Raw genomic sequence first — 15,291 nt, 5'->3', positions numbered from 1 at the left:
AATAGGGAGCCTAGTTTCAATGAGCAGCATAGTTGCAGTACCTTTTTTGACCATTTCCTGCACAGTGTCCCTTTAAATAATTGAAGATATACATTATGCTTATCCTTACAGTCATGGGTAAGTGGTAAGGGCGACAGACTTGTAGCCCAAAGGATGCCGGTTCGACTCCCGTCCCGCCAGGTTGGTGGGGGGAGTAATTAACCAGTGCTCCCAGTGGACCCATCCTCAATGACTGGTACCCTGAGCATTGTACTGTCCCGCAGCACTGCTCCCTTTAGGGCGCCATTGGGGGCTGCCCCCTTGCACGGGTGCGGCATGAATGCAATGTTGTTGTGTGCAGTGTGCAGTGAACACTTGTGTGCTGTAGAGTGCTGTGTCACTATGATAGCGGGAGTTGGAGTTTCCCAGTTAAACTTTCACTTCACATTACATTCAGTAGGCCTATACAGCATATAGCAGATGCGTTTATCCAAGACGACTTACAAACGAGGATGTTTTTTGACTTATGGGTTGCCATTCAGGGCTCCATGGTAACCCCCCCTGTTTGTTTTGACAGCAAGTCACAGTCAGATGAGCAAATAAAATCTTCAAAATGAGTCAGCATGTCACAGTAGCAACTCTCTTTTTATTACTGACACTGAAGCTTATGTTCCCCTTTGGACACACGTCAGAATTAATCAGTCCTGTTTCATGACAAAGCCTCTTTAACTCCTACACTCGGATTTGACAAATAAACCAACCTCAAGGGTTCTTTAATGGGTATGTGTAAACGTGTACATTCACAGGGATGTGTTTTTGGCTAGGGTGTTGGCTGGCACAGGGAGTGTAGTGTAGCTGCTGTGCTGAGAGAAGACAGTGGCCCACAGCAATGGGAGAGAGTGAGAGATACAATCGCTGCCTCCCACCGTGGGCTGCTGACTGCTTTGGCCCGGCTAGGACAAAGTCATCTGAAAGACCCCCCCCCACTATACATACAATGTGATGAGGACCCAATTCTGGGCCCCTCTCTCCCTGGGCCTGGGACAACTGACCCCAACTTTGCCCCCCACCCCCCGTCGGCTTCCCACCTGTATGCCGATTCAGAGATGACCTGTACGGAAGATTTCCAAACATTGTCACACACAGAGCGCATATTCCATGACGCTTTACTGATAAAAGACAAAGAACAACAAACATAACTCAAAAAACCATGCATTTCATTTTCCAGGAAATGAGATATGAAGTATAACTAAAGACTTGCTGATAACATCAAGAAGATGATCATTATGCATCATCGTTATAAATACCTAGGCCTGTGTAGACATTTGTAGACATTGTAGACATTGGTGTATACATCCAGATTTAAAACACATTATAATAGGGCTTCTGAATGAAAAGCATGAAGCAAATTGTGTCTGTGTTATGTGATAAGTGATGTGCAAGATCCTAAGATTATAGATTTCAGTGAGGGTGGCAGTCTTTCCTGGTATTCATTCAAGGAGGCGGGTGGGATTCTTTCCAGGTATCCCCCTGGAACCTTATGTCCTAGTCCTTAGTGCTACTGTACCTGGACAATGTGTACCTGTGCTAGTGCGTTTGAAAGGTGTGTGTACACTACACACCCACAGCAGCAGTAATCCAAGTGCCAGACAATTGTGGTATAAGCCACACTGGGGATAAGCCCCCCAAAATTTAGGCTACTTTGTTTAACAAAGGAAACATTTCAATGCACTAGTGGGATCTTCCTCAGGCCGTTTGTTAAACAATAAAGCATATCCAGGGCCACCGCTAGACATGAGCAGGGTACACAGAGTGCTTAGGGAACCAACCGGTGCTTAGGGCACCAACCACTTACCCCCCAAAATTGGGCCCTATTCAATAAAGATTGACTAAAAAACGACATGAAAAAATATTGAATTACATTACAAAACATATATTTATTATCACCTACAGATGCACTCACAGAGTGCAGACCTCCGCCAAGAGTGCCGTTAGATAGTATATTTGACTATGTTACACCCTAATTTTGTTCAAGTCTTTCTGCCTTGTTTTGTGGAGTTAGAAAATGGAATGTGAAAATTCGCCCAATCCAGTAATGGTGAAGAATCTTTATCAAATGAATCACTTGTTCCTTTTGTCATTTCCAACAACTCCACAAAGATTCGTCCAAATCCGTTCATAACTTATTGAGTTATCCTGCTGACAGACAGACAGACGGACAAACAAACAAACAGAAAACAAACCAACGTGACCGAAAACATAACCTCCTTGGTGAAGGTAATTATGAGGGGGGCCTTCTGACCATTTATGCTTAGGGCCTCCAAAACCTTAGCAGCGGCCCTGAGCATACTGTATGTGTGCAGACCACTCCACTTCCACTATTTCTGCTAGTGCTACAATGTTGATATGTCTCTATTTGAACTGCAAACGCTTTGAAGGGTGACTTCTGAACATTTACAGGCACTTCTCAACCAATTCTAGCTCAAGTACAAAATGTCATCAGGGTTGCCATTATTTCGCAATCTTCTTCACTCATCCAAACATCTGAACAATTGCCATTTGTGGGTATAGTAGTAATTTACTGTGATGCCATTACAAATATCGTCAAGGATGACCAGTGCGGAAGATTTTCAAACATTGTCACCTGCATTTTATTTTCCAGGAAATAAGATAGGAAGAACGGTATATAACTGTAGACGACGTCCTAATAAGATCAAGAAGATTATCATTATGCATCATCATTATATAAATATGTAGGCCTATTGTGGTTTTATCCGATTGCTTTTATACATTTAAAGATTTAAAACACATTATAATCAGGGCTTTGAACCGTTATTTTTTTCCAAACGTTCCGTTCCGAACAGAAACGGAATTATAACGTTTCCGGTTATGAGTTCCACCAATAAATGGACGTTCCCGAACCGGTTAGAGCAAAAAAATATTGTTCCCGGAACGGTTAATTTCGTTCCTGTCAGCTGATTACTCCCCATAGGCCTAACTGACGGTAATTAACCAAGAAAGACGGAAGTGCAAATGAGTCAGCCTACTTCCAAACTGTTTATTCAAGTGGATGAAAACAACCTAAGTGGAGAATAAACCTCAATGATGAAAATGTGTGCTCCATGCTGACTTGGGTCACGGGGAGCGCTATGATGGACATTGTGAGTTTGTGCATATTTGAAGCGACCATGGATGCCCAATAATGTTGAACATTCTCGGTGCGCTTTACACACGCTTCTCTGCAATATCTTACAATGATACAATGGAAACTCTGCCCTTTTGTATGACAGTGGTTTCTCTTATTTAAGATGTGGAGTGGAGACTTTGTAATCCACAGCTCTCTCTCCATTCAGTCAGAGAATGTCACAGGAATTACTTTGTTTGTTTGTTTGAGGAACGGTATTAACCGTATTAACAGGTTACCATTATTTTTAAATAAGTGTTTCCGTTCCAGAACATAAAAAATAATAACGGTTCCGGTTTCGTTTCTGTTCCCTGTAAAATACAAAAAGTTCCTGGTTTTCGTTTTCGTTCCTTGAACCGGTTCAAAGCCCTGAATATAATAGTGTTTGTTCATGAATAACATAAAGCAAATTGTGTCTGTATTACAGTTTTTTCTCGATTGCTTACACACATTTTTCGGAATCAGTTCTCGAATTCTCAAAACTCTACACACAAATCTCCAAACCTCACACACAACGGGCAAAACTCCTCACTACCTCTGAAAAATGCACGTCTTGTCCCAAAACAATGTACTCTCTTCTAAAAAGGTCATTTTGTTCTCAAATGACACACACAAGCAGTCATTTTAATACACTCTTATGTGAACCATTGAACACTAATATGCACAAGGTAAAACTCTATACTCAACTTGAAACACAGTAGAAACTTATTTTCTTCAGTGTTCTACATACTAAAGATGGTATTTTTCTTTAGACTCGGAGTACACAGATGTGTATATATTTTACATATTTTTCTGACATTTAAAAAATTGCACTAATTTATTGTCAAATATTGGGTAACCACATGACAGTGATGTCTTGTATAACATATTTTTGAGATCAAAAACTAAACAAATGTGTTTTCTCCTTGCATCCACTCATTTTTCATCAATATGACATGCAATGTGTGTCCTTATGGGGTGATGATATCAGATTGTAAACCGGTATGAAGAGAGTTTGCCCATGTGATGAGGAAGTGAACATAGTATGGCGGTTGACTTTAGTATTTTGAATGACAGTGTGTTCAATGCGACAACCAGAGAATTCCTTCATGAAAATTGTGTGTAATCCAGATACTTGTGTGTAGTGGTTTGAAAAGAGTGTGTTTTAAAACTGAAATATGAGTGTAAAGAACGAATTGTGTTTAGTGTTCAGTGACATTGGTTAGGGGAGTTGGGAAATGGGTGAGATGTTCCGAGAATTGTGTGTGAAGTACCAGAAATTGTGTGGAAGCAATCGAGAAAAACTGTAACTGATAAGTGTTGGGCAAGACCCTAAGATCATAGATTTCAAGGAGGGTGGCAGTCTTTCCAGGTATTCATTCAATGGGGGGGAGGTGGTCTTTCCAGGTATTCATTCAATGGGGGGAGGCGGTCTTTCCTGGTATCCCCCTGAAACCTCATGTCCTCTAGCGTTACCTGGACAATTTGTACCTGTGCCAGTGCATTTGAAAGATGGGGTGTACTACACATCCATAACAACAGTGATCCAATTGCCAGACAATTGTGGTAGATAATGTGAGAGAGTAGTCTGCACACTATATAAGCCCCCAAAATATAGGCTACTTTGTTCAAGAAACGGCAACGTTTCAATCCACTTGATAGCCCAAGACAAATTGCCCTGTGGGGAAAATAAAGTACACAATACCATACAATATAATACAGCAGTGGGATCTTCCCAGACAATTTGTTAAACAATAAAGCACACAGTATGTGTGCAGACCACTGTCTCACACTACTTGTGCAAGTGCTACAATGTTCAATGTCCATGCAAATTTAAAAGGCTTTGAAGGGTGACTTCTGAATTCTATCTCAAGTACAAGATGTCATCGGGTTACCATTATTTTAGCATTTTCTTCACTAGTCCAAACATATGAACAATGGTCAGTTGTGTGCAAAGTAATTTACCGTGATGCCATTATAACTATCCTCAGCTGAGGAAGAGAACGTCTTCCAAGCCCCAAGAAGAAGTCTGGTTGCTTAAAACTAAATTCTCCAACAGTAAGAAGCTGGGACAGAGCTTTGTAGTTTCTCTTAAACTGTACACACACTGCCTCCTAGTGGTGTGAGTTAGATGATGGAGCTCAGTAGTCTCATTGGAAATGAAACAGCCATGTCATCACACAACTGCTTTGATTGAAATCCAAGGGAAGTTCATTACTTGTGGCACAGGGGAAAGAGAGTTACGGGGCTTGTGGTTTTATTTGTGACACCTGTTATCCTGCATACCGTAGGAACAACACACGTCTGGGTTAATCACCCTGCAAGTGACTTTGACAGCAAATTGCCAGATCTCAAATCAAGAGACTGTGTTTTCAAAACCTTGCATCATAACTTATATTTATTTTTTTAAGAGTATACAAGAAGTAAATACACTGACACACATGTCCGAATTAAAGTCTATTTTGAAGCATTCATTCTGAAAACTATATCGATTAAGATTGTAGATATTAATATCAAAACTAAAAATGCTGTCAAGAAACAGCAACACAACTGCTGCTGTGGATATATACAGTTGATACCTTTAAATACTGTATATTGTACAAAGCATGTAAAAAGTGATAGAGGTTTATACTGTATATGTAAGGCTGTTCAAGAAATATCACCCACAGTCCAAAACACAGCAGCAAAACACATAAACCAGGGCTTCACAAGGGTCAATGAAGTTTTTAGTAGGAGATGATCCGCAATGACAGTTTACCGGTATGTCACTTTTGTGTGAGATTGGTACATTAATTATTTGTGTAACAGGTTTCATTCATATAGAATTAATGCTTTGAATATAATCAAACAAAATTATATTTTGATCCATACAATGGTGGCATTAGTTGTTACACCACCTGTCTTTTGCTACTAAAAACGTCAATGACACACAAACAGGGTCGGTGTGAAGAGATGCAAAAAGAGGGTGCAAAAGATTGGGAACCTCATTCTTATTGAATGCAATATTGCAGGTATACCTGACAACATCATGTTGCTTAATCTGGTTGAAGGGCCATACGATAACCATGAGCATTGACGTCAAACGTTCAGAGGAATGATCAGAATAGTTACAGTAAGTCAGAGACCGTTTTTCAATCACAGATTCTGTGTACACACATCACATGCATAATGTCAAGGTCTTAGCAAATCAGCTGATGTATAAACGATAATCTCATCAGCTTTTGCCTTCTCCTCCTCGATTAAGCAAGGAGCATCCTGAAGGCAAATTAAACTTGACGAGATTAGGTGTGGAAAAGGGTGCAAGTCACTGAGTGTAAACAGTCTTGATAAACCAGCCATGTCAATCCCATCAATCCCACACAGCAATGCGGAGACATGCTCCAAGTCCAAAGAGGTATAACAAACCAAAGCCCACACACCTAAGCCCTTCGGCCACACAAGAGCCCATTAATCATCAGGCCATTTCTTTTAAGACGAATTGAGAGCCAGTCCAAACGAGTCTATTCTGGATTTGGGTCGTCGTCAATGTGGGAGGCAGGGGTGTCGGTCTGCGTCTCCGTAGGCGTCTGTGTCTGCTGCGTGTCTGTGGTGCCCAGGTGTTCAGGTTGCAGGTTCCTGGCCTCGGCAATTAGCCGCTTGACCCCCACCATCCACTGGCTGACCTCTGTGACGTGGTCCACCATTAAGGAGCGGTGGATGTCGTCAGCTGCGTCCCACTTACTGCTCTTCATCTCTGGGGGTGGCGGAGGAGAACATGACAAGGCAGTTGGTGGGGCGTTTTAAAGCGGCAAATCACAGTCAGGTGTTTTTTTTTTTACAGAAATGCAGACACATTACTACACCACACACTGTGGGTCCATTTCAAGGTACAACCTGACATCCTCTCCTTTTGTTTGTGGCCTCGGGTTTTGCTGAGGCCCCACCTCCATGGAGGAAACAATAAAGTTTCCCTGCCGTCAGCTAGGCAGAGAAAATTTTCCGCATTTACCATCCCATTTGCATATGAGGAAATAATCTTTGAAGTGTGTTTTTGCTAAATATTGAACCAAACCTCTGTCATCAATGACATACTTCCTGGAATCACGAGGCCACAAACAAAAAGACAGGATGGGAGGAATTAGAATGAGTTGGACCCTGCATCATACCGAGTCACCACTTCATTTACCACTTTGTTTAAAATGTTTAATTCTGATGCAAACTGCATGCAAATGCAATCCATGATTTCCTTCTGAATTAACGCTCTCTCCTCTATTACCACTAAAAGGCTGCAGATCACCAAGAAGTGCTGTCCCTATCTGAGTTAATGATTCGACAACATCCACATACAGTAGATACAGAAGCAGCACTTCTTTGAGCACTTTGTTTGTCAGTGCAGTGAAGCTCTTTCTATACAGTTCCCCCTGGTTTTGCTACATGGATTCAAGACTGACTTTGAACCAGAGGATTCACTGACCTTGAACCAGAAGATTCATTCTTTTCTTTACAGGAGATGACAGCTTCCCGCTCTTCCACATCTCTTCAAACACCTTCAGCCTTTTGTCCACATCGTCACACACCTGTTTCTGTAGGGGACACATGAAAAAAAATCACACCATTGATATAATGACAAGTCCAGTCAAACCCATACAAATTATGCATTTTCTCAATAGTAAGATGGTAAAGTGTTCCAGTGTCTACACCAGAATTGCTCTCTTTTATACAAAGTTATCCAAATGCTTGTTTTGGCTTGAACTGGAATGTAATGTCAGAGCTAGTAAAGTAAAACAGAAGTGATCTTTCAGCCGACACTATGTTCGACGACTGTAGTTTAATATTGCTATTACAGTCATGTTGTTAGTGACATAAGGCATTATAACTATGAGTCGCAAATGAAATGCATAAAACCCCCCTTTCAGTGTATTTTAGAGACCTCCAAATCTCTGTCAGTGAGACAAATGGAATGTAAAGAGTTCCTAATAGATGCCAAAGAAGTACTTGAAAAATTGTTCTTATGGTGATTTCGCAGATGCCAAAGAAGTACTTTAAGAAATTGGTCTTATGGTGATTTGTTATAGCCTGGCATAGCCATTCACATTTCCCTCCATGTCACCTCTAGGTCAGGTCTTCTGTGATTAGATGACTTATGACGCCAGAAAACGTGACCAATCAGTAAGCAGGCCAGAGGAGGGGTGACCGATGATGGATTACTCTCTACACACATTACACACATCATGTTCAAACATAAGCGATTGGGAAAATCCATCGAAATCCATCGACGCCATTGGGTAAATCAAATGCACATTCCAGCATCCACATTTTTTACTCCTCCCACTAGTTTATCCATCGAGCCGTTGAAGACCCTTGAAATGAAACTAGTTCAAATATACAGTATGGTAAGGCCAGATTTGCTACTTACCCTAACAGTTTTCCTACAGGCCGTTAGTGCCCAGCTGAGAAGGGCAAGCACCTCATCTAGACTGGGCTCCCCTTCCGAAACTGTGCTGGGGGGCTCAGCGTGCGATTTACTGGGGCTGGACTGTGATGGAAGGGACAAGGCTGTCTTGGATGCGAAGGGGGGTGGTGGGGTCAGACCACAACCTGGAGGTGGTGCAGGATTGGTTGGAGGAGTCTGATGTCCCAGTGGAGGAGGAGGTATACCTGGAGATGGGCCTGGTAAGAAAAATCAGAAGGCAGTATTATTCCTATTCTAATTCATATAATTCCACACAAAGTCTGTGGTAGGATCTGGCAGAAATGTTGTGCTCCTTTCACGGAATTCTATGAGACCATTTCCCCCAAAACAAATGTGTTCAGTATTCTGCTTTAGCCTATTACTAAATAATAATAGACTATTAGGAGAGAGAGAGAGAGAGAGAGAGAGAGAGAGAGAGAGAGAGAGAGAGAGAGAGAGAGAGAGAGAGAGAGAGAGAGAGAGAGAGAGGAGAAATATCTATTCGAATGTCTATGGGAAATATGGAAAAGTTCCTTACTCTGAGATCCGGAGAGTTGAGGGGGCGGCACCCTTTTATTGAGAAGGCGTTTGGGTCCGCTTTGCGCAGTCTGTAAACCGTATGAAAATTGTGGGGGGTCGTTCCATCCTCGCTCCTGATTACCTGAGAATAATTCAACAAGTTTAAAACAGTAGATCCTGCTACACGTTACTGAACTCCCTCAAACTTCAGTGACCAGCACGCTGACATGCAATTTGACAGTGGGTGTTTCATTTTAACGTTTCTGGTAGAACACACGGCACTGATTTGCGTTGTTGTTTGGGATGTGTATAGGACGATGGGGAATTACAACAACAATACAAATAGTTGGAGTTTCCATAAGTCACCATACCATCCCATTCCATTCCATCAGCTGATGGCCGCTTCAGACTTGTAAACAATTGTCTGGCCAAGCCACGGCGCACATTTGGACTTGGTTCGAATAGACATTGTCATAGTGCTTGGTTTAAGTGTAGAGTTCACAATGTTATCGTATTTTTAGGATTAGAAATTCTTACCCGGTTTTATGTACATATCAGAGTCAGACATTGCGACGTCACCTACATCTACATCCGGTACACATGAGCAGTTTTTTTGTAAATCGCGGATATCCGGTTGAGCTTTCTGTCCTCCACAAGATGGGAGGGGTTATATTACGTCAGTGATACGCCTCTTCTTTACTCTTCTCCCTGCTGGAGTAGAGTAGAGTAGAGCATGAAGTCTATTTTTTTTTTTGCCTTTCCCTACCTGTCATCTCCATCACCTGCGGTGCGTATCCGCATTGGCGCACCCAAAAGCGCAAATGGCACACAAATGCGCATTGCGCACATTGTGCCACATGTGATGATGACTAGTTAATGACATGGCTCTTGTGTATGCAGTACTACAGTATGCACTATTGCACTATTCAGTTAGGATTTAGGTGGACAATTGCAAACATATGCCCCCCTGCAACAATAAAAAAAGGTGTTCATAAGTGACCAATGACAAATGGAAGGGAACCTCTAATGAAAATTGCGCAAAGGCTCTTAAAGGCGAATCACTGCAGTGTAATCTTTGGGGAATTTTGTCTCGAGCTTTATCAGCATTGAAAAGAAAAATGAAACATGTGAAGTGAAATCCCATTGGGAAACTCCAACTCCCATTGTGACACAGCACTCCACAGCACACAAGTGAACACTGCACACAACAAAATTGCATTTATGCCTCACCCGTGCAAGGGGGCAGCCCTCAATGGCACCTCTGGGGAGCAGTGCGGTGGGACGGTAGCATGCTCAGGGTACATCAGTCATGGAGGAGGATGGGGGAGAGCACTGATTGATTACTCCCCCCACCAACTTGGCTGGTCGGGAGTCGAACCGGCAACCTTTGGATTACAATTCTGATGTCCTAACCGCTTACCCATGACTGCCCTTGTTCATACACTTGTCAAATAATGTGTGTATAATCTATGTGTGTGTAATGCAGGGCCGGGGCTAGGCATAGGCAGATGCCCAGGGCGCCAAATTTGTAGGGGGCACCCGAAAGCCCCACAATCAAGCAAAATAAAACAAACTCGATATTGACAATGATTTTTCATGAGCATTCTGTATATATATGAATGCAGGTACTAGATCAGCTGTGCTCGATCAGATGTACAACGCTGTGCTTACATATTACATTTCTAAATGCACAGAAAGGAAAGGAGGTGCTCGCCTAGGGCACCAGATTGACAAGAATATATATATATATATATATATATATATATATATATATATATTATATATATATATAATGTGTGTGTACATGAACACAATAAGCTCCAGCCTTCTACAAACACCACCCAGAAGCAAGAATGATAATCAAGCAGTTTAATAGTCAAACACAGATTGCCACTCTGTAGATCAAGTCTCATATAACAGTGAGAATGAGAAGTCTCCATTAAAAAATAGCTCAATAGGTATATGTCCTAATGTTGTGCTAGAGAAGAGAGCAAGAGAATAAAGGAAGAAGATAAAGATCAAGAGATGCCATTGATTTTAATATCATAAATAGCAAAATAGAGCAATAAATAAACACAAGGTGCTACATGACCACTTTATAACAGTAGTTCAGACTAAATCTCCTACACAATGCTCCCCGGGACCCACCCACCCCACCTCCCAATAAACTGGTCTTACATGCTGTCGAAGGGATGACGACCTCACATACAATAGCTGATAGTTTCGCCATCTGAATCTTTTTTTATTTTTTTTTTAATAATTATTATTACCCATTGTAAGCAACAAGAAGACCTGAGTTGATTGTTTTTGTTTTGATTTACACATACTGTATTTCAAAGTCAAGGTTAAGGAGCAGTTGCATATAATATTAAGTTTCACGTCGGTGAGCTCTAGTGTCATTCACATGGATGCACAGACTTCTCAGCCTCTTTAAAGAAGCATGCTTTAGATTTCACGGGCCAGAACGCATTGTAGCACTGGATTTCATTTGAAAGGTTGAGCACTGGGCTTAAGCCGAGGTGTATAGAGTAGGAGTAGAACCACTCTTACTGATTACAGCACTATGACACGACCTTAGTTTATACACCAGTTACTGTATGCCATTGTACATAATGAAGTAGACACACTGTAAAAGTACTTCTAGATCCACTTTATACACTCCTGGTTTCTAAGGATGTACGGGCGGGCCTATAGTGTAACAAACGACAGCCAAAGCAAATGCTTAAATTACAATTTCTTACATACATAAAGCAACCCATTTGCACCACTTGCCATGAAGCTGACATTGGCATGTGATGGTGCACTGCATCTGCAGGGGAACTAAATCATAGGTCAGTTAGATTAAAACTCCCGCCTGTCTTTCTCCTTGACTATCTATTGGATATGTTTTTAAAGATCTGTTGCAGTGGTTTGTTTCCTCATTCCAAATTTCAAAAGGTACATTCCAAGGTATGTGCAAACTCATGCAAGAGTGCCAGTCAGCCAAGAAAGGCAGTCGGTCAGCAAATGATACATACAAACAAGTGATCCGATGCCTTGTTTTAGTTTTTTGTCATATTCAATGACAGATTCTGCCATACCATTTGTGCATTATCACAGCCAGGCATATTCTAATTTCTGTTCATCTAAAATAAATAAACATAAGTACTGTTCTATGTACTAATTGCACCTCCACTCGACAAACAATTCACAAGGCCACCAATGCACTTTACCAGGCAGATGTTTCGTGTTATTAGCCTACTACTAGCTGGCTGGTATGGGTCTGATGATTTGTCTTGATGTGAATTATGAAAGCAATTCCAAAGTAGCACATGTTTTTGGTGTGAGCAAAAGTTATTCTGATCTGCATTGAAATGTGTCAGGGTTTTTTTTTTGCTTTCAAATGATGTGTGGTAATCTTAGTAAATCTGAAAAAATTAAAATAAGTCAGCACACCAGGCTCCCGTGTCTGTTATTTTAATGTGATCTGATGAAGGGCAGGATACCCCAAACGTCACATTAAAATACTTTGTAACAGAAATGGGAGCCTGGTGACTTTATTTTAATTTTTCATGTGACTTTGCTAGTCCGGTATCCAAAACTTTTTTGAGACCAATGTTTTTTTCTTTGTTATACTAACCTCAGTAAATCTGACACGAACATCAAACAGAGCCACAGTTTCCAGGTAGTACGGCTATACTTACGAGACTGACTATCGGACGGTAATAGAGTGATATGCTTAGGTCCTCTACAGTTTAGCTCCGAGGTTAAAAGTGACCCAAATTAAATCGCTGAATACATCTTCTTCTACACAGACAGAGTGTACATGTACCTAAGCTAAAGATTTTTAAAATATATACTGTTCTTCTATACGCATTGGGAAAAAAAATCCTGTGTGGATCAATTGTTCATGTTATTGCACAAGTATTTCATAGCTCCGTGGCAATTGTGTCCACAGCTGGGTACAGGATGCCCTAATGTTGAGTGGAGCATCTACATGTCTCTCTGAGATCCATTTCTACGTTTGATACTCAAGTGGTTGAGGTTGGTGGAATGTGAGAGTACAGCACCCCAGTGTACCACACACGCATTACACATCACTTTTGAGATATGTTTCTCAGTCACAAGACACCTTAGACCAGAGAGGACAGATTGTTGCAGACCAGACACCTTGAGCTTTTTTTCTATAGTTATGGTGGAGGTGTGTAAGATCTTCTTTTGTAACTGAATGAATGACTGTATACTTTGAAATTTGACTGTAAGGGTTAGCCTCAAACTTTGCCTATATTCTGTCTGGTCCCTCTTTTTTATTCTCCCCATTATGCTATTCATGTATGCCATTGGCAGCTACAACCCCCCTCTACTTGTCAAATTCACTCTAACCTGCCCACCAACTATAGATATGAATGCTAGATGCCGTGTTCAGCATTTTAGCGTGGTCCAACCTCGGGGGCTGCCATCTTGCGTCTGTATCATGGTATTTTTCATAGATGTTACTGCCACCTAAAGGATAATGCGTGTATCGCCTTGTCTCCAATTGATGGCAGCAATACACCTGCTAAACATGGCGGTGATCTGAATTCAGCAATATGTTCCCAATGCAGAGGAGTGGTCAACGCGGAAGCTAGTGTTCATATCTATGCCTAACAACTATCCCCTTACTCCTTAGTACATTTTGCAGTGCTATTTCAAGACTTAGAGGGAGCCTGGACAACTAGAAGAGTGATTAATTCGACTTTCTACATTGAGTTTTGAAGTAGCACTGCAAAAACGAACTGTACTCCTAACTCCTCTGCTCTGTCCCCCAGGGTCCGGTGTGCTACGGTGTGGGCATGACGGGCTGTTTGTTCCGGAACGTCTCGAAGAAGGCCAGCATGCCCTTCTTGACGCCGGCGGAGGCCATCTTGGGTGGGGCGTGACCCTGGAGCGTGCGGGCCGGCGGGAAGGTGGAGCCGTCCATGGAGTTGGCCCGTTTGACCTTTGACCCCGCCCTAAACATCTTGGACCTCGGCGGAGGGGTCTGAGCCACCAAGCACCTCTGGTACTGCACCTGGACGGCAGACAGAAAACACGCTGGTAAGCAAAAGGGTCACAAAAGGCACCTAAAATGTTATTGTTTTAACAATGACTCGTAAACTGTAGCCAACCGATATGCACATGCACACAGAGAGAGAGAGAGAGAAAGAGAGAGAGAGAGAGAGAGAGAGAGAGAGAGAGAGAAAGAGAGAGAGAGATGAATGACAGACAAATTTACACAGTAAGACTCACACAAACAAACATACAGTCAATCATGCACACACGCGCACACGCACGAACACGCACACGCACACGCACACGCACACGCACACAGCAGGTATCTGATCTGCTCTGTGCTAGAGAGAACGTGTGGTTCTAACAGGAGGTCATTTGCCACTGTGATGGCCATGGAGTCATGCTGTATGCACATATAGCCACCATGATATCACCGCTGCCAAGTGCCAACATGTGCACTATACTGTTTGATGAGTACACAATATGCAGATAGGACATATGGATATGCAAGGGATTTAATGACTTGTTACAAAACAAACAATGTGCTAAAGGCATAGTGTGAAATGGCATATGAACATTTAATTGAGTTTACAGCTTGTTGAAAACAGAGGGGTAAGTGCAGCATAAAATAAAGCATTCGTGTAGATATGGCGCTGTATGTGACACTATAACTGCCAAAGCTGTTGCTCTGAGGGTGTTACTCTTAGTTACAATGGGAAGGTTGTGTTGTGCACATTCCAACCATCATGCTGCAGGAGCATAACACAATCCACAATTCCAAAAAGTAAGAATAACATTTTTATTATTATTATTGCATGACACACCTTGTGTGAAAAAAACACACACAAGGTGAATTATCATTCAGTTTTGCTCCATGCAATGAAGCGAAACATGCTTTCAATGTGTGCAGCAAATCTTGCAAAATTTCCCACTTGGTAACTTGATAACCTTATCTGATTTGTGAGCTGATGTCGTCAACAACACACACACACACACACACACACACACACACACACACACACACACACACACACACACACACACACACACACACACACACACACACACACACACACACACACACACACACACACACACACACACACACACACACACACACGACTGCAATATGGAAGGTCCTTGCAAGGCCTGGTCCATTTCCATTATTAGGAGAATTCCAGCAAATGTA

The 15,291-nt window shown here is 41.9% G+C and overlaps 2 protein-coding genes across 2 annotated transcripts in view; both read right to left on the bottom strand.

Annotated features, from left to right (window-relative positions):
- Window positions 1–6,117: 6,117 nt before the first annotated feature.
- On the bottom strand, window positions 6,118–9,691 carry sra1 (steroid receptor RNA activator 1). The gene is made up of 5 exons (XM_063202624.1): window positions 9,630–9,691; window positions 9,112–9,234; window positions 8,538–8,791; window positions 7,596–7,704; window positions 6,118–6,875 (listed from the first exon to the last, which is right to left on the bottom strand). The coding sequence occupies exons 1-5, from the start codon at window positions 9,658–9,660 to the stop codon at window positions 6,643–6,645; spliced, it is 750 nt and encodes a 249-aa protein (XP_063058694.1). The 5' UTR covers window positions 9,661–9,691; the 3' UTR covers window positions 6,118–6,642.
- A 1,296-nt stretch (window positions 9,692–10,987) lies between these two features.
- apbb3 (amyloid beta (A4) precursor protein-binding, family B, member 3) overlaps window positions 10,988–15,291 on the bottom strand; it is a 45,740-nt gene continuing 41,436 nt past the window's right edge. The window contains exon 12 of the mRNA XM_063202263.1: window positions 10,988–14,121. Coding sequence (XP_063058333.1) covers window positions 13,891–14,121 — 231 coding nt within the window. The 3' untranslated portion in view covers window positions 10,988–13,890. The remainder of the gene's footprint in view (window positions 14,122–15,291) is intronic.

The sequence above is a fragment of the Engraulis encrasicolus genome, chromosome 7 (assembly GCF_034702125.1).
Source record: "Engraulis encrasicolus isolate BLACKSEA-1 chromosome 7, IST_EnEncr_1.0, whole genome shotgun sequence".
Taxonomy (NCBI): Eukaryota; Metazoa; Chordata; class Actinopteri; order Clupeiformes; family Engraulidae; genus Engraulis; species Engraulis encrasicolus.
This window is presented reverse-complemented; position numbering and strand designations above follow the sequence as displayed.

Bases quoted from the DNA above. Each gene is read 5' to 3' on its own strand.
- sra1 (XM_063202624.1), bottom strand. From the start codon at position 9,660: ATGTCTGACTCTGATATGTACATAAAACCGG. The intron at 9,235-9,629 runs GTAAGAATTTCT...AATTATTCTCAG, and splicing joins TGATATGTACATAAAACCGG to GTAATCAGGAGCGAGGATGG. The intron at 8,792-9,111 runs GTAAGGAACTTT...TTTTCTTACCAG, and splicing joins TCAACTCTCCGGATCTCAGA to GCCCATCTCCAGGTATACCT.